At 42.0% G+C, this 16,838-nt stretch overlaps 1 protein-coding gene across 1 annotated transcript; it reads right to left on the bottom strand.

Annotated features, from left to right (window-relative positions):
• Positions 1 to 12,053: 12,053 nt before the first annotated feature.
• Positions 12,054 to 13,162, bottom strand: LOC311139371 (uncharacterized protein; the record flags this gene model as incomplete). Its single annotated transcript, XM_084174240.1, has 5 exons — positions 12,054 to 12,119; positions 12,266 to 12,341; positions 12,481 to 12,564; positions 12,669 to 12,765; positions 12,880 to 13,162. 5 exons carry the CDS (start codon positions 13,160 to 13,162, stop codon positions 12,054 to 12,056), a joined length of 606 nt encoding a protein of 201 aa, XP_084030366.1.
• Between the last annotated feature and the right edge of the window lie 3,676 nt (positions 13,163 to 16,838).

Below are 16,838 nucleotides of genomic sequence, written 5' to 3'. Positions count from 1 at the left end.
TGCAGCCTATAGACATAGACTAGAAATCACTGGCCACTTTAGGGAATGGAACACTAGCCACTTTATTTTTGGTGTTTTTCAGAGTCAGTAGAAAGGCCTCTTTAGTGTCCTAAGTTTTTATACCTGTGACCTTAATTGCCTACCGTCTGTAAGCTGTTAGTGTCTTAACGACCGTTCCACAGGTGCATGTTCATTAATTGTTTATGGTTCATTGAACAAGCATGGGAAACAGTGTTTAAACCCTTTACAATGAAGATCTGTGAAGTTATTTGGATTTTTACGAATTATCTTTGAAAGACAGGGTCCTGAAAAAGGGACGTTTCTTTTTTTGCTGAGTGTATATATTCTTAATTCATTCCTTACTAAGATTTGTGTGTATTGGGTATATGTTGTGAAATTGTTAGATATTAATTGTTAGATATTACAGCACTGTCGGAGCTAGAAGCACAAGCATTTCTCTACAACCGCAAAAACATCTGCTGAACACGTAGCTAATTTTCCCCCAACATCGGACACCCCCTAACTTCGGACACTCTCTAGCGGTTGGAGGACTAAATCACCTTGAGCTCAACATTTAAATGGACTGGAAAATAACGACACCCCTCTAGCTAGCTGACCACCGATTTTCAGTGCAATTTGTGTAAGTTAAATTAGGTTTTGAGCGTTTTCAAAAAAGTTATATATGTACACATTTTGTGTAACACGCTGCATATTGTAAAATTCGACTGCGCGACAGACCACACATAATTTAATATCCAACTTTTTACCTCTGAAATATAGCTAACGGATTGTCTAATGTTACTAGCTTAGTTGCTAAATGTTGATAGAACTGCTAAGACAGCAAAAAGGAAAGAAATTGTAAGCGTTAGATAATACATATCACGAAAACAGCGGAATGTTGTCAAGCTTTATCGTATCAAAATTGGAGTCCTCTGACGGAGGCATTTTGCACAATCTGCACAAATGTATTTTGAACCATTAACTTTTTGACAACTATCACTGTTGGTTATGTTTAATCTTACAACAGCTACATAGAGGCAGTTTTTAGTGAAATTGTACAATGTATGCATCAATATTAAACTAATTGGGACACTAATTTTCATTACAGATAACATCAAACAAAAAACGTGGGTACACATTCAGTTTTTGTGAAAACGTTCATTACCTTTCAATGCCTTAGCTCTGAAATGTAAATGTTTATACATTTTCAGATTTAGTTATCTTTCTAAAATGTGTATAGTATGCCAAGTTATTTAGCTACATGTATTAACACCACAGCATGGAGAAAGTCAAGAGGAAGCAGTGGAGTGAGGTGGACATGTTCCATGCCATGGAGGACTGCGGGGCAGGGATGGCTATCCGCCAGGCTGCCAAGGTTAGGCATCTTTTGTTTTTAGGAGATTACGATGTGTATGTGAATTTTATCTGCTAGTAACAGTTTTCTTTTCTTATCTTTCAAGGTGCATGGTGTACCTCGGCAGACCCTGGCGGACAGGCTGAGCGGCCGGGTGACCCATGGTTGTCGCAGTGGACCACCCACATTGCTTGCACCAGAGGATGACAGTTCTCTGATGCAGTACTTTATCTACTGCGCCAGCCATGGGTTCCCCTTCACCAGACAGAGGCTGATGAAATACGCCAACAAAATACGCAGGTATTTGTTGTTCTATGTATTTATGTATGTAGATTGGTGGACTGACTGTTCTCAATGTGTGTGATGTAAATGTGGATGTGTATGGTGATGCCAAAACAAACATTTTCATCCTGGATGGACAATTATATATTCTATTCTATTGTAGGTTTCGGCACCCAGGGGAAACAATCCCACCACTGGGGAAGAGGTGGTGGGAAATGTTCAGGAGGAGGCACAAGAACCTGAGCATGAGGAGGCCGGATACCCTGGACAGGGGGAGTGATAAGTGTGCCACACGTCCGACGATGGACACCTTCTTCACTTCTTATGAGAAGCACTTGGAGGAGAGTGGGTTGAGAGAGAAACCCAGACAAATCTATAACTGCGATGAGTCTGGGTTTCGTAGCGACCAGAGCAGGCACAAAGTGCTGGCTCCCCGGGGCGCAAAACACGTGTACCAGCAGGCTCCTGGGACCAAGGAGCACATCACAGTGCTGGCCTGCACCCCCCTCCCCCCTCCCCATTTATCATCTACCCCAAGTGTTTCCCCGGTGGCCACTACACACTGGGAGGCCCCCCCCCAAGCCTTGGCTACATTGACGGGGACCTGTTCAGGAAGTGGTTTCTGCACTTCATTAAGCATGCAGTGAAGGAGCGCCCTCTCCTTCTCCTCTTCGATGGGCACGAGCCACATGGACCTGGAGGTGCTCGCGGCGGCACTAATGGAAGGGGTTATACTTCTTTGTCTTCCACCACACTGCACCCATGTCCTGCAGCCGCTGGACGTGGCATACTTTGGCCCTTTAAAGGCTGTGTTCTCCAAGGTAGCTGGAGACCTTAGCCATTTTAACCACTCCTACATGGTAAACAAATCTGAATTTGCCAGAGTATTCCGCTACCCGTACCAGCGATGCAAGGACATGCGCTATGTGGTGGAAGGGTTTAAGAAGTGTGGCCTCTTCCCTTTTTGACCCTTCAGCCATTGAAGGGTCCCGTTTAATGTTGTCTCGGTCCCTACTGAGTCCCACCACTGCCTCTCCTGGAACCAGCAGCACTGTGCCATCCATCAGCGCCTCCTCCCCAGCGACCACAGGAGGACCCTCAGCCCCATCTCCAGTCCCAGTCCCTAATCCTGTCCCAGGCCTAGCTCTAGAAGAGCACCCCCTAATAGAGGGTGGACTGATAGCGAAGGACCTGGGGCACATCCTTACTGTCCTGAAGTATCGGCTGGACCGATACAGAAGACTCCCTGTGGTCGCAACATGCCTCACCGGGGAGGAATACACGCGCTAGTGGCAGGAGAGGGGTGAGAAGGAGAGGGCAGAGGCAGAGGCAGAGAAGAAAGAGCGTCGGGCAGCCCTCAGAACACAGAGGGCACAGGATCCGCAATTTTTTTATTTAACCTTTATTTAACCAGGTAAGCCAGTTGAGAACAAGTTCTCATTTACAACTGCGACCTGGCCAAGATAAAGCAAAGCAGTGCGATAAAAACAACAACACAGAGTTACATATGGGATAAAACAAAACATAAAGTCAAAAATACAACAGAAAATCTATATACAGTGTGTGCAAATGTAGCAAGTTATGGAGGTAAGGCAATAAATAGGCTATAGTGCAAAATAATTACAATTAGTATTAACACTGGAATGATAGATGTGCAAGAGATGATGTGCAAATAGAGATACTGGGTTGCAAATGAGCAAAATAAATAACAATATGGGGATGAGGTAGTTGGGTAGGCTAATTTCAGATGGGCTGTGTACAGGTGCAGTGATCGGTAAGGTGCTCTGACAACTGATGCTTAAAGTTAGTGAGGGAGATAACAGTCTCCAGCTTCAGAGATTTTTGCAATTCGTTCCAGTCATTGGCAGCAGAGAACTGGAAGGAATGGCGGCCAAAGGAGGTGTTGGCTTTAGGGATGACCAGTGAGATATACCTGCTGGAGCGCAGACTACGGGTGGGTGTTGCTATGGTGACCAATGAGCTAAGATAAGGCGGGGATTTGCCTAGCAGTGATTTATAGATGGCCTGGAGCAAGTGGGTTTGGCGATGAATATGTAGTGAGGACCAGCCAACAAGCGCGTACAGGTCACAGTGGTGGGTAGTATATGGGGCTTTGGTGAAAAAACGGATGGCACTGTGATAGACTACATCCAATTTGCTGAGTAGAGTGTTGGAGGCTATTTTGTAAATGACATCGCCGAAGTCAAGGATCGGTAGGATAGTCAGTTTTACGAGGGCATGTTTGGCAGCATGAGTGAATTTAACTTTGGATTGGAGATTCTTAATGTGAGTCTGGAAGGAGAGTTTACAGTCTAACCAGACACCTAGGTATTTGTAGTTGTCCACATACTCTAGGTCAGACCCGTCGAGAGTAGTGATTCTAGTCGGGTGGGCGGGTGCCAGCAGCGTTCGCTTGAAGAGCATGCATTTAGTTTTACTAGTGTTTAAGAGCAGTTGGAGGCTACTGAAGGAGTGTTGTATGGCATTGAAGCTCGTTTGGAGGTTTGTTAACACAGTGTCCAATGAAGGGCCAGATGTATACAAAATGGTGTCGTTTGCGTAGAGGTGGATCTGAGAGTCACCAGCAGCAAGAGCGACATCATTGATATACACGGAGAAAAGAGTCGGCCCAAGAATTTAACCCTGTGGCACCCCCATAGAGACTGCCATAGGTCCAGACAACAGGCCCTCCGATTTGACACATTGAACTCTATCTGAGAAGTAGTTGGTGAACCAGGTGAGGCAGTCATTTGAGAAACCAAGGCTATTTAGTCTGCCAATAAGAATGCGGTGGTTGACAGAGTCGAAAGCCTTGGCCAGGTCGATGAAGACGGCTGCACAGTACTGTCTATTATCGATCGCGGTTATAATATCGTTTAGGACCTTGAGCGTGGCTGATGTGCACCCATGACCAGCTCGGAAACCGGATTGCATAGCGGAGAAGGTACGGTGGGGTTCGAAATGGTGGGTGATCTGTTTGTTAACTTGGCTTTCAAAAACTTTCGAAAGGCAGGGCAGGATGGATATAGGTTTGTAACAGTTTGGATCTAGAGTGTCACCCCCTTTGAAGAGGGGGATGACCGCGGCAGCTTTCCAATCTCTGGGGATCTCAGAGATGCCATGTTGGGTTGTGCTGTGACTTCTGTCAGCACTGGTTCCACTTTAGGTGTGTGCAGTGGGATCAAGTGGTAGCGGTGGAGCTGGATTATTATTGTGATTTTTGTGACAATATAGGGATGGAGGTCGAGATTTAATTGTTTGTTTTGTTTGTGTTCATATTAAATTATTTATTTGTACAAAAAAATAAATGTCTAAAATAAAATATATATATATTTATTGAACCACTCTTGTGTATTTCTTCCTTAACTTTCCATGTGCATCTCTGCAACTCAAACTCCAACAGTGTTTTCATTGTTTATGTCAATGCACATAACTGAAATTAAAGTTTTATGTGACGTAAATTATTAATACTCATATTTTTGAATTCAACTGTTATCTACTTTCTCAAAACATAAGATGAATCTGTAAAACAAATGATGAGACATTATTTGGTTACAACACTGAATATGTTGGTGAAGAAACCTCCACAGGAGGGCGCACCGGGCTACACAATGAAAAGTTGACAGGCAAGTCTTTTTTACCGGAAGGCTAGTCAACTATCTAGTAAAGACTTCGGATACGAGGTTGGTGTCTCTTTTTTGAACAAAATTAAACGGATATATCTTGTAATTGAACAGAATAGTAAGGTGGCCAATAACTGGGGGCCGTATAACGATAATACGGGACGTATTTTTTTGCTAAACCGCTTATCAAAAAGCTGATAGTAGTAGTATTTCCACTGAAATGTCAAAAAAATTTACATCACCAATAATCACATAACATTGATGGCTTGATCACAAGATAATACTGTTGAAGGTAATGTATTTTTAAATGCTGTTGAATATGCCGATAATACGGGGATCCAAGCTATATGTGACCAATAACATAACATTTGATTTGATTTGATTGACAGTTTTAGTGGAGGGGGAGTTTGAGGATAAGGACACTATATCCTGCACTGCCAGGAATGAGTATGGGGAGGCCTTTCTCACCATATAATTAGGAATTAGAATACTAAAATTTAATTAAAATATGAATTATTAGAATAATTTAATAGGATCGTTATGTTTCTCACCCTTTCAATGACGTAGGTAGGAGATCACACCATGCCCACAATTCATTACACTAAATCAATTTATACATTCTATACCTTTCAAAACATATGAAATATTTGCTCAAAATAAACGTTTTGTGAAACAAACTATTTTTTTAAAATTCAGATTCGATAATGCATACAGAGCTATAATCAAAACCTAATACAAATTAATCATTGTCTGTATTTTGATTTTATATTCCTGTTACTGGTATGTTCTTATAGAGTGGGTCAATAAACCTAAAGCTACAGTATATTGACAAAAGCAGTATTGTGAAATAGCTCAAACCCTGTGGAAATAAACAGACATTGAAAATCTCAATAAATGAAAGAGCAACCCCAAGTGGAGAAACACTGAAAGTCCCACACTCGTATTCAGATCCTCAGATTACCCTCAAAACACAATTGCAACAGACAGCTGGGGAAGTGTGAAACAAGCTATTGTTAAATACTGGATATTTTATTGTGCATATTTAACGTTTAGTAAAAACATTGCTGAATTACCCAAGCCATAGATATTAAACAAAAGCCTTGTAAAAGCCATTACACAAAGCCACAGCCCAAATAAGAATGTACCATATTCATTAGCCACAAGAACCATAAAGCTAACAGATATAAGCAGTCACCTGTTCTGCTACATTGGGTTAAAATGTTAATATTTTACTGGAACCTTTAAAAGACTGAGGACCATGCCCACTGAGCCAGTTGACTTCCACATTCTTCTTGTTGTGTTCACACGTTAGCATAGACTGCATCGTCTCCACCATCACACTGGTATGGGTCGCCATCCTCTTCAGCCTACAGGAAACCAGATCAGAGATATCGTATCATCATCATCATCAACAACACCTCTACTGTTTTTTAAATCCTTTGTATTTAGAGCAAAGTTCTTCTCAGATATCTACTGTAAATGTCTGCAGTAGGCCTACAGTACATACCTCCATGTTGCCATATAGGTGATTGTTGGTGTAGTAGTTTGTGTGGATTTCACTGCTGGAGTCTTTCTGCTCTTTCCTGTGGATAGAGTTAGGGCCACTATGTGATGCATTCTCTTCATATGACACAACAAGAGTGAATGTAGGCTAATGGTCTTTAGCAACTCAGAAAGGGTTCTAGGTTATGATCACAGACATAGCCATGGGAGTTAGGGGTGCTGATGGGTGCTGCAGCACCTCCTGATAAATCAGAATAAATAAACAAATTAAATAATAATAATATGTACTGAACAAAACTATAAACACAACATGTAAAGTGTTGGTCCCATGTTTCATGAGCTGAAATAAAATATCCCAGAAATGTTCCAAATGCACAAAAAGCTTATTTCTCTCAAAAGTTGTGCACAAATTTGTTTACATCCTTGTTAGTGAGCATTTCTCCTTTGCCAAGATAATCCATCCACCTGACAGGTGTGGCATATCAAGAAGCTGATTAAACAGCATGATCATTACACAGGTGTACATTGTACTGGGGACAATAAAAGGCCACTCTGAAATGTGCAATTTTGTCACACAACACAATGCCACAGATGTCTCAAGTTTTGGGGGAGCGTGCAATTGTCATGCTGACTGCAGAAATGTCCACAGAGCTGTTGCCAGATAATTTAATGTTCAGTTCTCTACCACAGGCTGCCTCCAACGTCGTTTTAGAGAATTTGACAGTATGTCCAACCGGCCTCACAATTGCAGACCACATGTAACCAAGCCAGCCCAGGACCTCCACATCCGCCTTCTTCAACTGTGGGATCGTCTGAGACCAGCCACCCAGACAGCTGATGAAACTGAGTATTTCTGTCCAATGTTCCCTCTAAGCTGCGCGTGAGTAGCCACGAGCCTGCCGCTCAGCTCCCCCGGGACTGCTGCACAGAAATATCAGCCCACAGAGAGAGAAGCATGAGATTGAACTTCACTGAACTCTCTAGAGCTGGTCGATCTCCAAGGCATTCCTAGTTGACCGCCAAACATTTCTGTAAAAAACCCAATGATAAAGCCTTGTGTTCCTACTTATTTTTATTCGTCTCGGACTGTTGGTGGTAGGTGCACCCGAATCAGCTGCCCTGCACCCCGGGTAGGCGAACTGTTGCCATTTTTAACCATTTCATGTGTCTGAAGGCACAAACTCTGCCTTCCTGTTGGGCTCAGAGAGCAAATTAGGTGCACTATAGGTCTACCGCTGGCCAATCGGATGGCTCAGATAACGGTGTCTGCAGTAAAGTAGCAGACATATAAGAAAGCTACAGATACTGTGAGATTTCAAAACGTTTAAAACCATGACTAGAGAGACTAGCAAAGAGATTGATTTTATAAGTGAGTTCATGTTTAAGTTCTTACTCAGCACAGTCAACACTTTGTATTCAACACTTTTATAAGCCATAAAATGCACGTTCTTCCTACCCTTACAAAAAAAGATTGCAGTTTTGGAACTGCAGAAAAAAGTCAATTGTGGTATTTTGGATGCAGTAATTGCAGAATAACTACAGAGTATTGCAGTTGAACTGCAGTTATACTGCACTTTAACTGCAGTTACACTGCAAAATTACTGCACAAAAAAATCTGTGTTATATTGGATACAGTATTTGCAGCATACTGCAGTTATACTGCACTCTAACTGCAGTTATACTGTGCTCTGACTGCAATCTGTTTTCGTAAGGGTATTTCCACTCAGCACTACAACAAGCACTGCAGCAGTAATGAATGAGTAGGAAAGTGTATCTATAGGCTTGCGTTGTTGTTATTATTAGTGGCTTTGGACTTTCTTAATATCGAGGAATATTTCACTTTCTCTGTTCATAGGAGTAACAACATGAATTTGTACATGAGGCAGAAATAATGCGATGCGATTCGAGTTTCGCCATCAACTGGAAGACGGTGTCCCTTTATGGTCAGTGTCAGCGGAGGAAAGGGAGAGCGGTGGCGGACCTCTGTCACACCCTGGCTCTGGGGACTCTAATATGTTGAGCCAGGGTGTGTAGAGTCTATGTGTTTGTTCTATGTTCACATTCTAGTCTGTTGTATTTCTATGTTGGCCAGTGTGGTTCTCAATCAGAGGCAACGTGAATCAGCTGTTGCTTGTTATCTCTGATTGGGAACCATACTTAGGCAGCCTGTTTTCCACAGTGTGTTGTGGGATCTTGTTCCGTGTATGGTTTGTGTCTGTAACCGAGGACTTCACGTATCGTTTTGTTGTTTTGTTCGTGTGGTGATTAGTTAATAAAGTATGTCTTCATATCACGCTGCGCATTGGTCCACTCCGTTGAACGATCGTGACAACCTCAGTCTGCTGCTCTCTCCCTCTGCTGAGACTGGCCATCAGATGCTGTCACCATCAGCCCAGTAAAAAAAAAAATGGCAGAACAACAATGCATTGGCAGGGCATTTCAAGCAAAGGCAATATGCAGTGATAATATATCGGGCCTAGAGCTCACTGCACAAACCTCATTGCTGTAGTACTGTTTTTAATTGGTTAATGTTGCATAGGCTTCCATTTTTTAAGTCATGTAAAAAAATAATCTGAGCGGTAGATCTCGGCTTGCATTTTGACTCAAATTGATCTTGACTCAGAAAAGGTTGGTGACCGCAGTTCTAGAGTTTTCCCTGTTAACACTATCATCGTTGCCATTTACTGTGGCAATTGTGATCGAATCAATGCAATATTAGCCACTTTCATTGCAACATACTGAAACAAAACAAACTATAAAACAGATTTTGTTGTAGGCAGAACACATTGTCTTGACATGCACTACTCTACCATACTCTGCACAGACCGTACTCTACACAAACTGGTGCGGCATAAACAATCAGAGCTGCAGTAGGCTTATATGCAAATAGACCATTGCCATATATGGATCTGTGCCATTTACTTTGAACTGGACTGTGTTTACAGCATTAGCGGTCGTGTGTAGATGAGCTTGTTTTGAGATCAAAGTGAGAGCTGCATGTAGCCATGTGGGCACATTTTGTTCATATCCTTTGCAAGTTAGTGAGTTATTAGCCCAGTTATAGATCATTTGTAGTCAGAAATGGCGCAGTGGTCTAAGGCACTGCATCGCAGTGCTAGCTGTGCCACTAGAGATCCTGGTTCGAATCCAGGCTCTGTCGTAGCTGGCCGCGACCGGGAGACCCATGGGGCGGCGCACAATTGGCCCAGCGTCGTCCAGGGTAGGGGAGGGAATGGCCGGCAGGGATGTAGCTCAGTTGGTAGAGCATGGCGTTTGCAACGCCAGGGTTGTGGGTTCAATTCCCACAGGGGGTTGGAAAAAAAATAATGTATGCATTCACTAACTGTAAGTTGCTCTGGACAAGAGCGTCTGCTAAATGACTAAAATGTAAATGTAAATAAGGGAGTGATTGCTTCCTACAAGAGCACAAAATGTATTCATCTTTGAAAAGTGAGTCAGGTAAAGAGCTTTTTAATTGTCTTAAAGGTGCAGTGTCATATTTTGAGACAGGCTTGAATAGCTAAGTTGCCAATAGGCAGAAGGGTAGAATAATTCTGTAATAATGGTATGGGAATAATAACGCATTTTCTTTTGTAAAGTGGTTTCTTGCATCAAACAACAACAACATTTTTAGTCACCTCCTTGTCTGAAGGACAAGTGGATAAACAGGTTAATGCCTACATTGAACACCACACATTGGATGCTCCTGTAGGCTGAATGATAGAACAGCTATTTCCATGTTAAAATGTTATGAGATGCATTCTCTCCACTGTTTTTGACGGTAAGCCACTTTGGTAGGCCTACATTATGATCAAATAGCCACAGTAGCCTACATGGCCACTGTTAAAACTAACTTAAAACTGGTACAGCCTCAGTGTTCACAGTAAACGCGCACTGGAAGTTGCACTGAATTTTCACAACGTTCAAGTATGAGCTCAGTAGACCTGAAATTTCCTCAGTGCCTAAAAAAAATAGAGGGAACATTGCTCCACACTATATCAAAGCGTAGGTTTAGGTCTTGTGCTTCAATTGAGTGGAATTGTACAGCTCTACAGTGGATGGTTAGGACAAATCCACTTGAACGGCCCTCCAACTGGTAATTACTACTTAAATCAGCCATGAATCCCCTTGTGACAAGAAGAATGGAAGCTTGTTGAGTGCAACAGGGAGGGGCAATTGAATGCAATATTCACACATAATTTTAAATGGTTAAAACATTTCTAGCATGTCTATCTATGGGTAACAGGGTTGACGTGTTATGCTAGACCCGCTCAGTTTTTCACCACAAAACACCAGAAAATGACCAAAAGAGTAAAACCAGCTCAACTGCTTTTACACTATAATTTAAAAAGGAATAGTTTCACCATATTAAAATGAGAGTTCACGTAACAGGGTTGACCTTAAAATGAGGGACAGACAAATGAATCACTATTCATATAAAATAAATAATAGTCTTCTGAAATAACTTTGTCAAAGCAACGAAATCACTAGGGCTTTACAATGATGGTGAAAACTTTGAGTATTTTGGGGTTAGTGGGTTAAAATCTTTCTAGAAGTCACAGAGGGTGCATGGAGGGCAAAATGCAGAATTATGGCACTTTAGCAACTCTCTATTCATATTTAAATCTGATTTATTGAATTCCCCATGTGGTCTATATTAAAGGGCACTTCATTTCATATAATAGGGTTTTCAAATGCAATATTGGTGCATAATTTCTACTGTACATATCAAAGGGATGCAAAAACAATTCATTTCTGCCCATTGGACGTTGGCTGCAACGCTCTCATCAAGTTTGTTTGTTTCTTTGTTATACACATGAAAGACATGGAGTCACTACATGAGAGATAATGTATAATTTCTGTAGTAATTTAAGTGCATTTAAATGCATGTTATGCTTTTGGTATGTGTCAAGTACAATAAAAATGCATTTTGACTAATGAGACGGATTGTCATGCCAGTTAATGTGTTATGTTGTGTTCTGTAATTAAAGGTGAAGTTTGCACACAGTTCTGCAGTCATAATGAGACTGACATAAGTGTATGTGATACCAAAGAGCCTGAATTACCCAAGCATTAGCCCTTTTTTTTTTGTACTGTAAAAGCCATAACACAAAGCCACAACACAAATAAGAATGTACCATATTCTTTAGCCACAAGAACCATAAAGCTAACAAATATAAGCAGTCGCCAGCTCTGCTACATTGGGTTAAAATGTTAATGTTAAACTGGAAACCTTGACAGACTGAGTACCATGGCCTCTGAGCCAGACTCCCACATGCTTCCTATTGTGTTCAAAAGTTGGCATAGACTGCATCGTCTCCACCAACACTCTCGTATGGGTCGCCATCCTCTTCAGCCTACAGGAAACCAGATCAGAGATATCGTATCATCATCATCATCATCATCAACAACACCTGTATTGTTTTTTTAATCCTTTGTATTTAGAGCAAAGTTCTTCTCAGATATCTACTGTAAATGTCTGCAGTAGGCCTACAGTACATACCTCCATGTTGCCATATAGGTGATCGTTGGTGTAGTAGTTTGTGTGGATTTCACTGCTGGAGTCTTTCTGCTCTTTCCTGTGGATAGAGTTAGGGCCACTATGTGATGCATTCTCTTCATATGACACAACAAGAGTGAATGTAGGCTAATGGTCTTTAGCAACTCAGCAGGATGTATACATTATGATCACAGATAGAACAGCCTGTAGAAAAATACCTTGATGTTGAGGGATCTAAAAAAGCACCCTTGGCTGTATCCATGTCCTGCTTGCTGGTTACTGGCTGGTCACTACGACAACTCCTACAGTTGAGAAAAATAATGCGAAGTTATCAAAACAGAACAAAACAGCTAAAAACAAATACAAATCCATGTAACTCCCTCCAAAAACAAAAAGAGCAACTTACCCATTCTTGGTCAACAGGCAAGCTGACATGGGAATTAGTATTACTACCACCACTAATGCAGCAATACCAATTGAAACGTACAGCATCAACATCTTATCTGTCCAAAAACAAATAATTATGATTTATTAATGTACCCATAATATCCTTTATGATGTAAATATAGTATATAAAACTTCATTTATGATACACTTTTCCCCACTGTTTCCCTTACCATTTGTGGACACAGTGAAGGACAAGGTGGCATTGCCCTGTGTGTTTCTGGCATTGCAGTGGACGGTCTCTGAGAAGCCTAGTGCCCTCTGTAGGGTCACCATGGTAACTGACCCATGCCTCTCCACCCTGGTACTGGGCAGGGGTCCTGCTGGAAGAGACCACTCCACAGTGCCGGGGGGCTCCGAATCCACAATGCACAGACAGGTTACCATGGAGATGTCTAATGTGCATGCAGAGCCCACTTTGACCTCAGGGGGGTCTGGGATGAGAATGATAAACATTTTGGTTTCAACTGAACATGTAGTGCTACATCCTGAAGAGTATTGTCTTCATATTATATACACAGAAAGGACATGATCCTTATTGACAGAACATCGGCATCTACTTACACTCTACATTTAGTTTCAGTGGGCTGGATTGGCCTCGTCCCTCTGTGTTGATGGCAGTGCAGAAGAGGGTTTCAGTGAGTCTGGTCACATTCTCCAGTGTGATGGTAGGTCCCGTGGTGGGCAGAGGCCCTCTGCTGTTGTGCCAGCGGTAGCTGTGGGCAGCAGGGTTACTGTCACTGGAGCATCTCAGCTCTACAGAGTCTCCCTCCTTCACACTGGACACTCCCTCAACCTTCACATCCACTGGGGCATCTATAAATATCAACATTAGTAAGAATGATATTACTATGTAATACAGATCTTAGGACAGATTCAGTGTATCAATCACATGCTAAATCTATTTCAATTTAAAAAGTGAAGTATGCCAAATCCAGGATCTGGACAAAGTTCATGATTCCTTTTCAAATTAGTTCAATTTAATGTATTGTTTCACTTTTGTCATATGCACAGAAGCATTCTGTTTTCACAGAAATCAAAGTGTAAATCTTCCAGTGTTATTAACACACAGGTGTGGTCCACTTACATTTGACATTGAGTATTTTGGACCTTTTCACTGTCTTCCCTCCCATGTACGCTGCTGTGCAGACAAGAGACTGGTTGTGATCAGTGATGCTGGGGGTAAAGGTCAGGGATGATGTCACTTCCCACTGGCCGTTGGTCAGCTGCTGTGATTGGACACTGGGTGTTCCAGAATGGCTCCAGGTGAGGAGAGGGGGATCAGATGGGCAGGAGTGAGACACAGAGCAGGAGGCAGATACCTCCTCCCCCACTTTCACCTCCTCCCTCACTGACAGAGAGGGGGGATCTGGAGAGCCTGAAATCAGCAAAGAGAAGAAAACAGTTATTGCAGTTCTTTTGAGGTGTGCATCCACTAGTTCTTGGGTCTGTCCTTTCAGCACTATAATTGTAATCTAGAAGAAGCTATAGCTATCAATAGGGTAAATAATGGGATACTCTACTACATAAATTGAAATTTTCTTGTCAATTCTTCCCAAGGGAACTTACTGGTCACTGCAATGGAGACTGTGTCACGTATGTAGGAATACTTTTTATGGTCTTCTATTTCAATCCTGAAATAAAAGGGTCCTTTGTCACTGCGATGGAGCGGGTGGATTCTGAGTGAGCAGTTCTTCTGCCGGAGGTCTCCCACCAGCTCTGTACGACCCTTGTAGTCTTTGAATACTTTGGAACCGTCTGGGTGGTATATAACATCATTGGTGTCTTTGAACCAGATGCCAGTGAATTCAGAAGGCTTCTCCTCTGGTTCTGGGTAGTTGAATGAGCAGGGAATCACGATGCACGAGCCCTGCAGGCCAGATACTGAGCTGGGCACCTCAGCAGTCCATGACGAGGCATCAACTCCCATCACTCAAATCGCAGTGGGGGAAATGTTAGTAAGAGGTGTTGGACACAGTCAAGGAATATGAGTATAAGTCACAGGGGTTGATTTGAACAAATCAAGATGCCATTTTATTGTTCATTTTGTTCTATTAATATTTGAAAGGGGGAGGTGCCCTCCCCTGCACATGCACTTTTCACTTCTCTTTTTAACTCTCCTCACATAGTTTTCTATTTTCTTGTGTAAAACTGAATAAATAAATACAATATTTTATACTGTATACATCTATATTTGTATCCTACCTCCAAGCCAAATGCAATGAATAAGAAAAGGCCACGGTAATGCTTCACTCCGCATCCCCTCCTCTTTGTACAGGACCTGAGGGAATAAGAAACATTTGATTATCACTAGAATGTTAGCATTGCATATGATACTTTTACTGTCTAAAAGACAATCACTTACTTGCTTAGCAGGATCTTTCTTTCTCTTGTCAGTTAACCACTCTCCTTCAGAGACTAATGGCATTGACATATAAAGGAAATATTACCATCCTGCTCACACTTCCCATTTCACATATAACGTGATTTCTTTATTTTTGCTATCAGGACTTCCCATATTTTGTCTCTGACTGACGGTGGGGTGATTTAACTCTTCCCTTGAGGGAAGCATTAAATGTAATGTTTTTGAGAATATTTATTTTGATTATGTTTTCCACATTGCAAAACTCAAAGGTTTTCAGAAGCTGAAGGTGAAATCTCTTGAAATTAGTATAAAATCTTATAAGATTGTTACTGTACCATTCCGCCACGTTAACTTTAGTCAGGGCTATTACTCACACTCAGTCAGTAGCACTAAAACCACATTATTAAATATAACTTTTTGTCATATGCATTGCAATTCACGATTTCCTTCAAACAATGTACGTGTGATCAAGTCTTTCACATCCTGTATCATGATCTGTGCTGTGACCATTATAGATGCGATGATAGTCACGTCTATTATAGGGATTGGATGAAGCTCAGTGTTAAATTCAAATCTCCCTATCACCATAACTAAGCCAATATGACACCAATTTCTGAAAATTCGCAAATGAACTATATTGGAGGTAGTCAACACACATCTCAACCAAAAAAAGGGGGGGGGGGGGGGGAGTATGAATTAGGCTGTTTGAGAAGGTTTGAATCCTAAGCAAACTGCCTACACATAGTTTGAAGTACAATAGACCCTTTTCAGCACACAACACACTGACGTCACGCACAGATGCGCGCAACGTGGATTTATGTTTTTATTACTTCTAAACAAAATAACTATTTGGGGTTCTCATACGCTTACAATGATGCTTTGATTCTTGCTAGAACATTTGCTACGATTATTTTAGGTTGTGATCGTTGTTAAATAACTATTTTGGTGCAGCAGTTGTTAGCTAGAAGGCTAACGCTCATTGATATCGGCTGTAGCAGAAGCTAGCCAAAAAGCCTTTTTACTGGTTGAAGTTGAAGTGTTTTTTTAAGTATAATGCAGTTGATTTGTGAAGATGACAAAACAATATACACTGCTCAAAAAAATAAAGGGAACACTAAAATAACACATCCTAGATCTGAATGAATTAAATAATCTTATTAAATACTTTTTTCTTTACATAGTTGAATGTGCTGACAACAAAATCACACAAAAATTATCAATGGAAATCAAAATGATCAACCCATGTAGGTCTGGATTTGGAGTCACCCTCAAAATTAAAGTGGAAAACCACACTACAGGCTGATCCAACTTTGATGTAATGTCCTTAAAAGAAGTCAAAATGAGGCTCAGTAGTGTGTGTGGCCTCCACGTGCCTGTATGACCTCCCTACAACGCCTGGGCATGCTCCTGATGAGGTGGCGGATGGTCTCCTGAGGGATCTCCTCCCAGACCTGGACTAAAGCATCCGCCAACTCCTGGACAGTCTGTTGCGCAACGTGGCGTTGGTGGATGGAGTGAGACATGATGTCCCAGATGCTCAATTGGATTCAGGTCTGGGGAACGGGCGGGCCAGTCCATAGCATCAATGCCTTCCTCTTGCAGGAACTGCTGACACACTCAAGCCACATGAGGTCTAGCATTGTCTTGCATTAGGAGGAACCCAGGGCCAACCGCACCAGCATATGGTCTCACAAGGGGTCTGAGGATCTCATCTCGGTACCTAATGGCAGTCAGGCTACCTCTGGCGAGCACATGGAGGGCTGTGCG

The sequence above is a fragment of the Coregonus lavaretus genome (assembly GCF_964263955.1).
Source record: "Coregonus lavaretus genome assembly, chromosome: 13".
NCBI lineage: Eukaryota > Metazoa > Chordata > Actinopteri > Salmoniformes > Salmonidae > Coregonus > Coregonus lavaretus.
The sequence above is the reverse complement of the archived record's forward strand: the minus strand, read 5'-3'. Positions and strand labels throughout refer to the sequence as shown.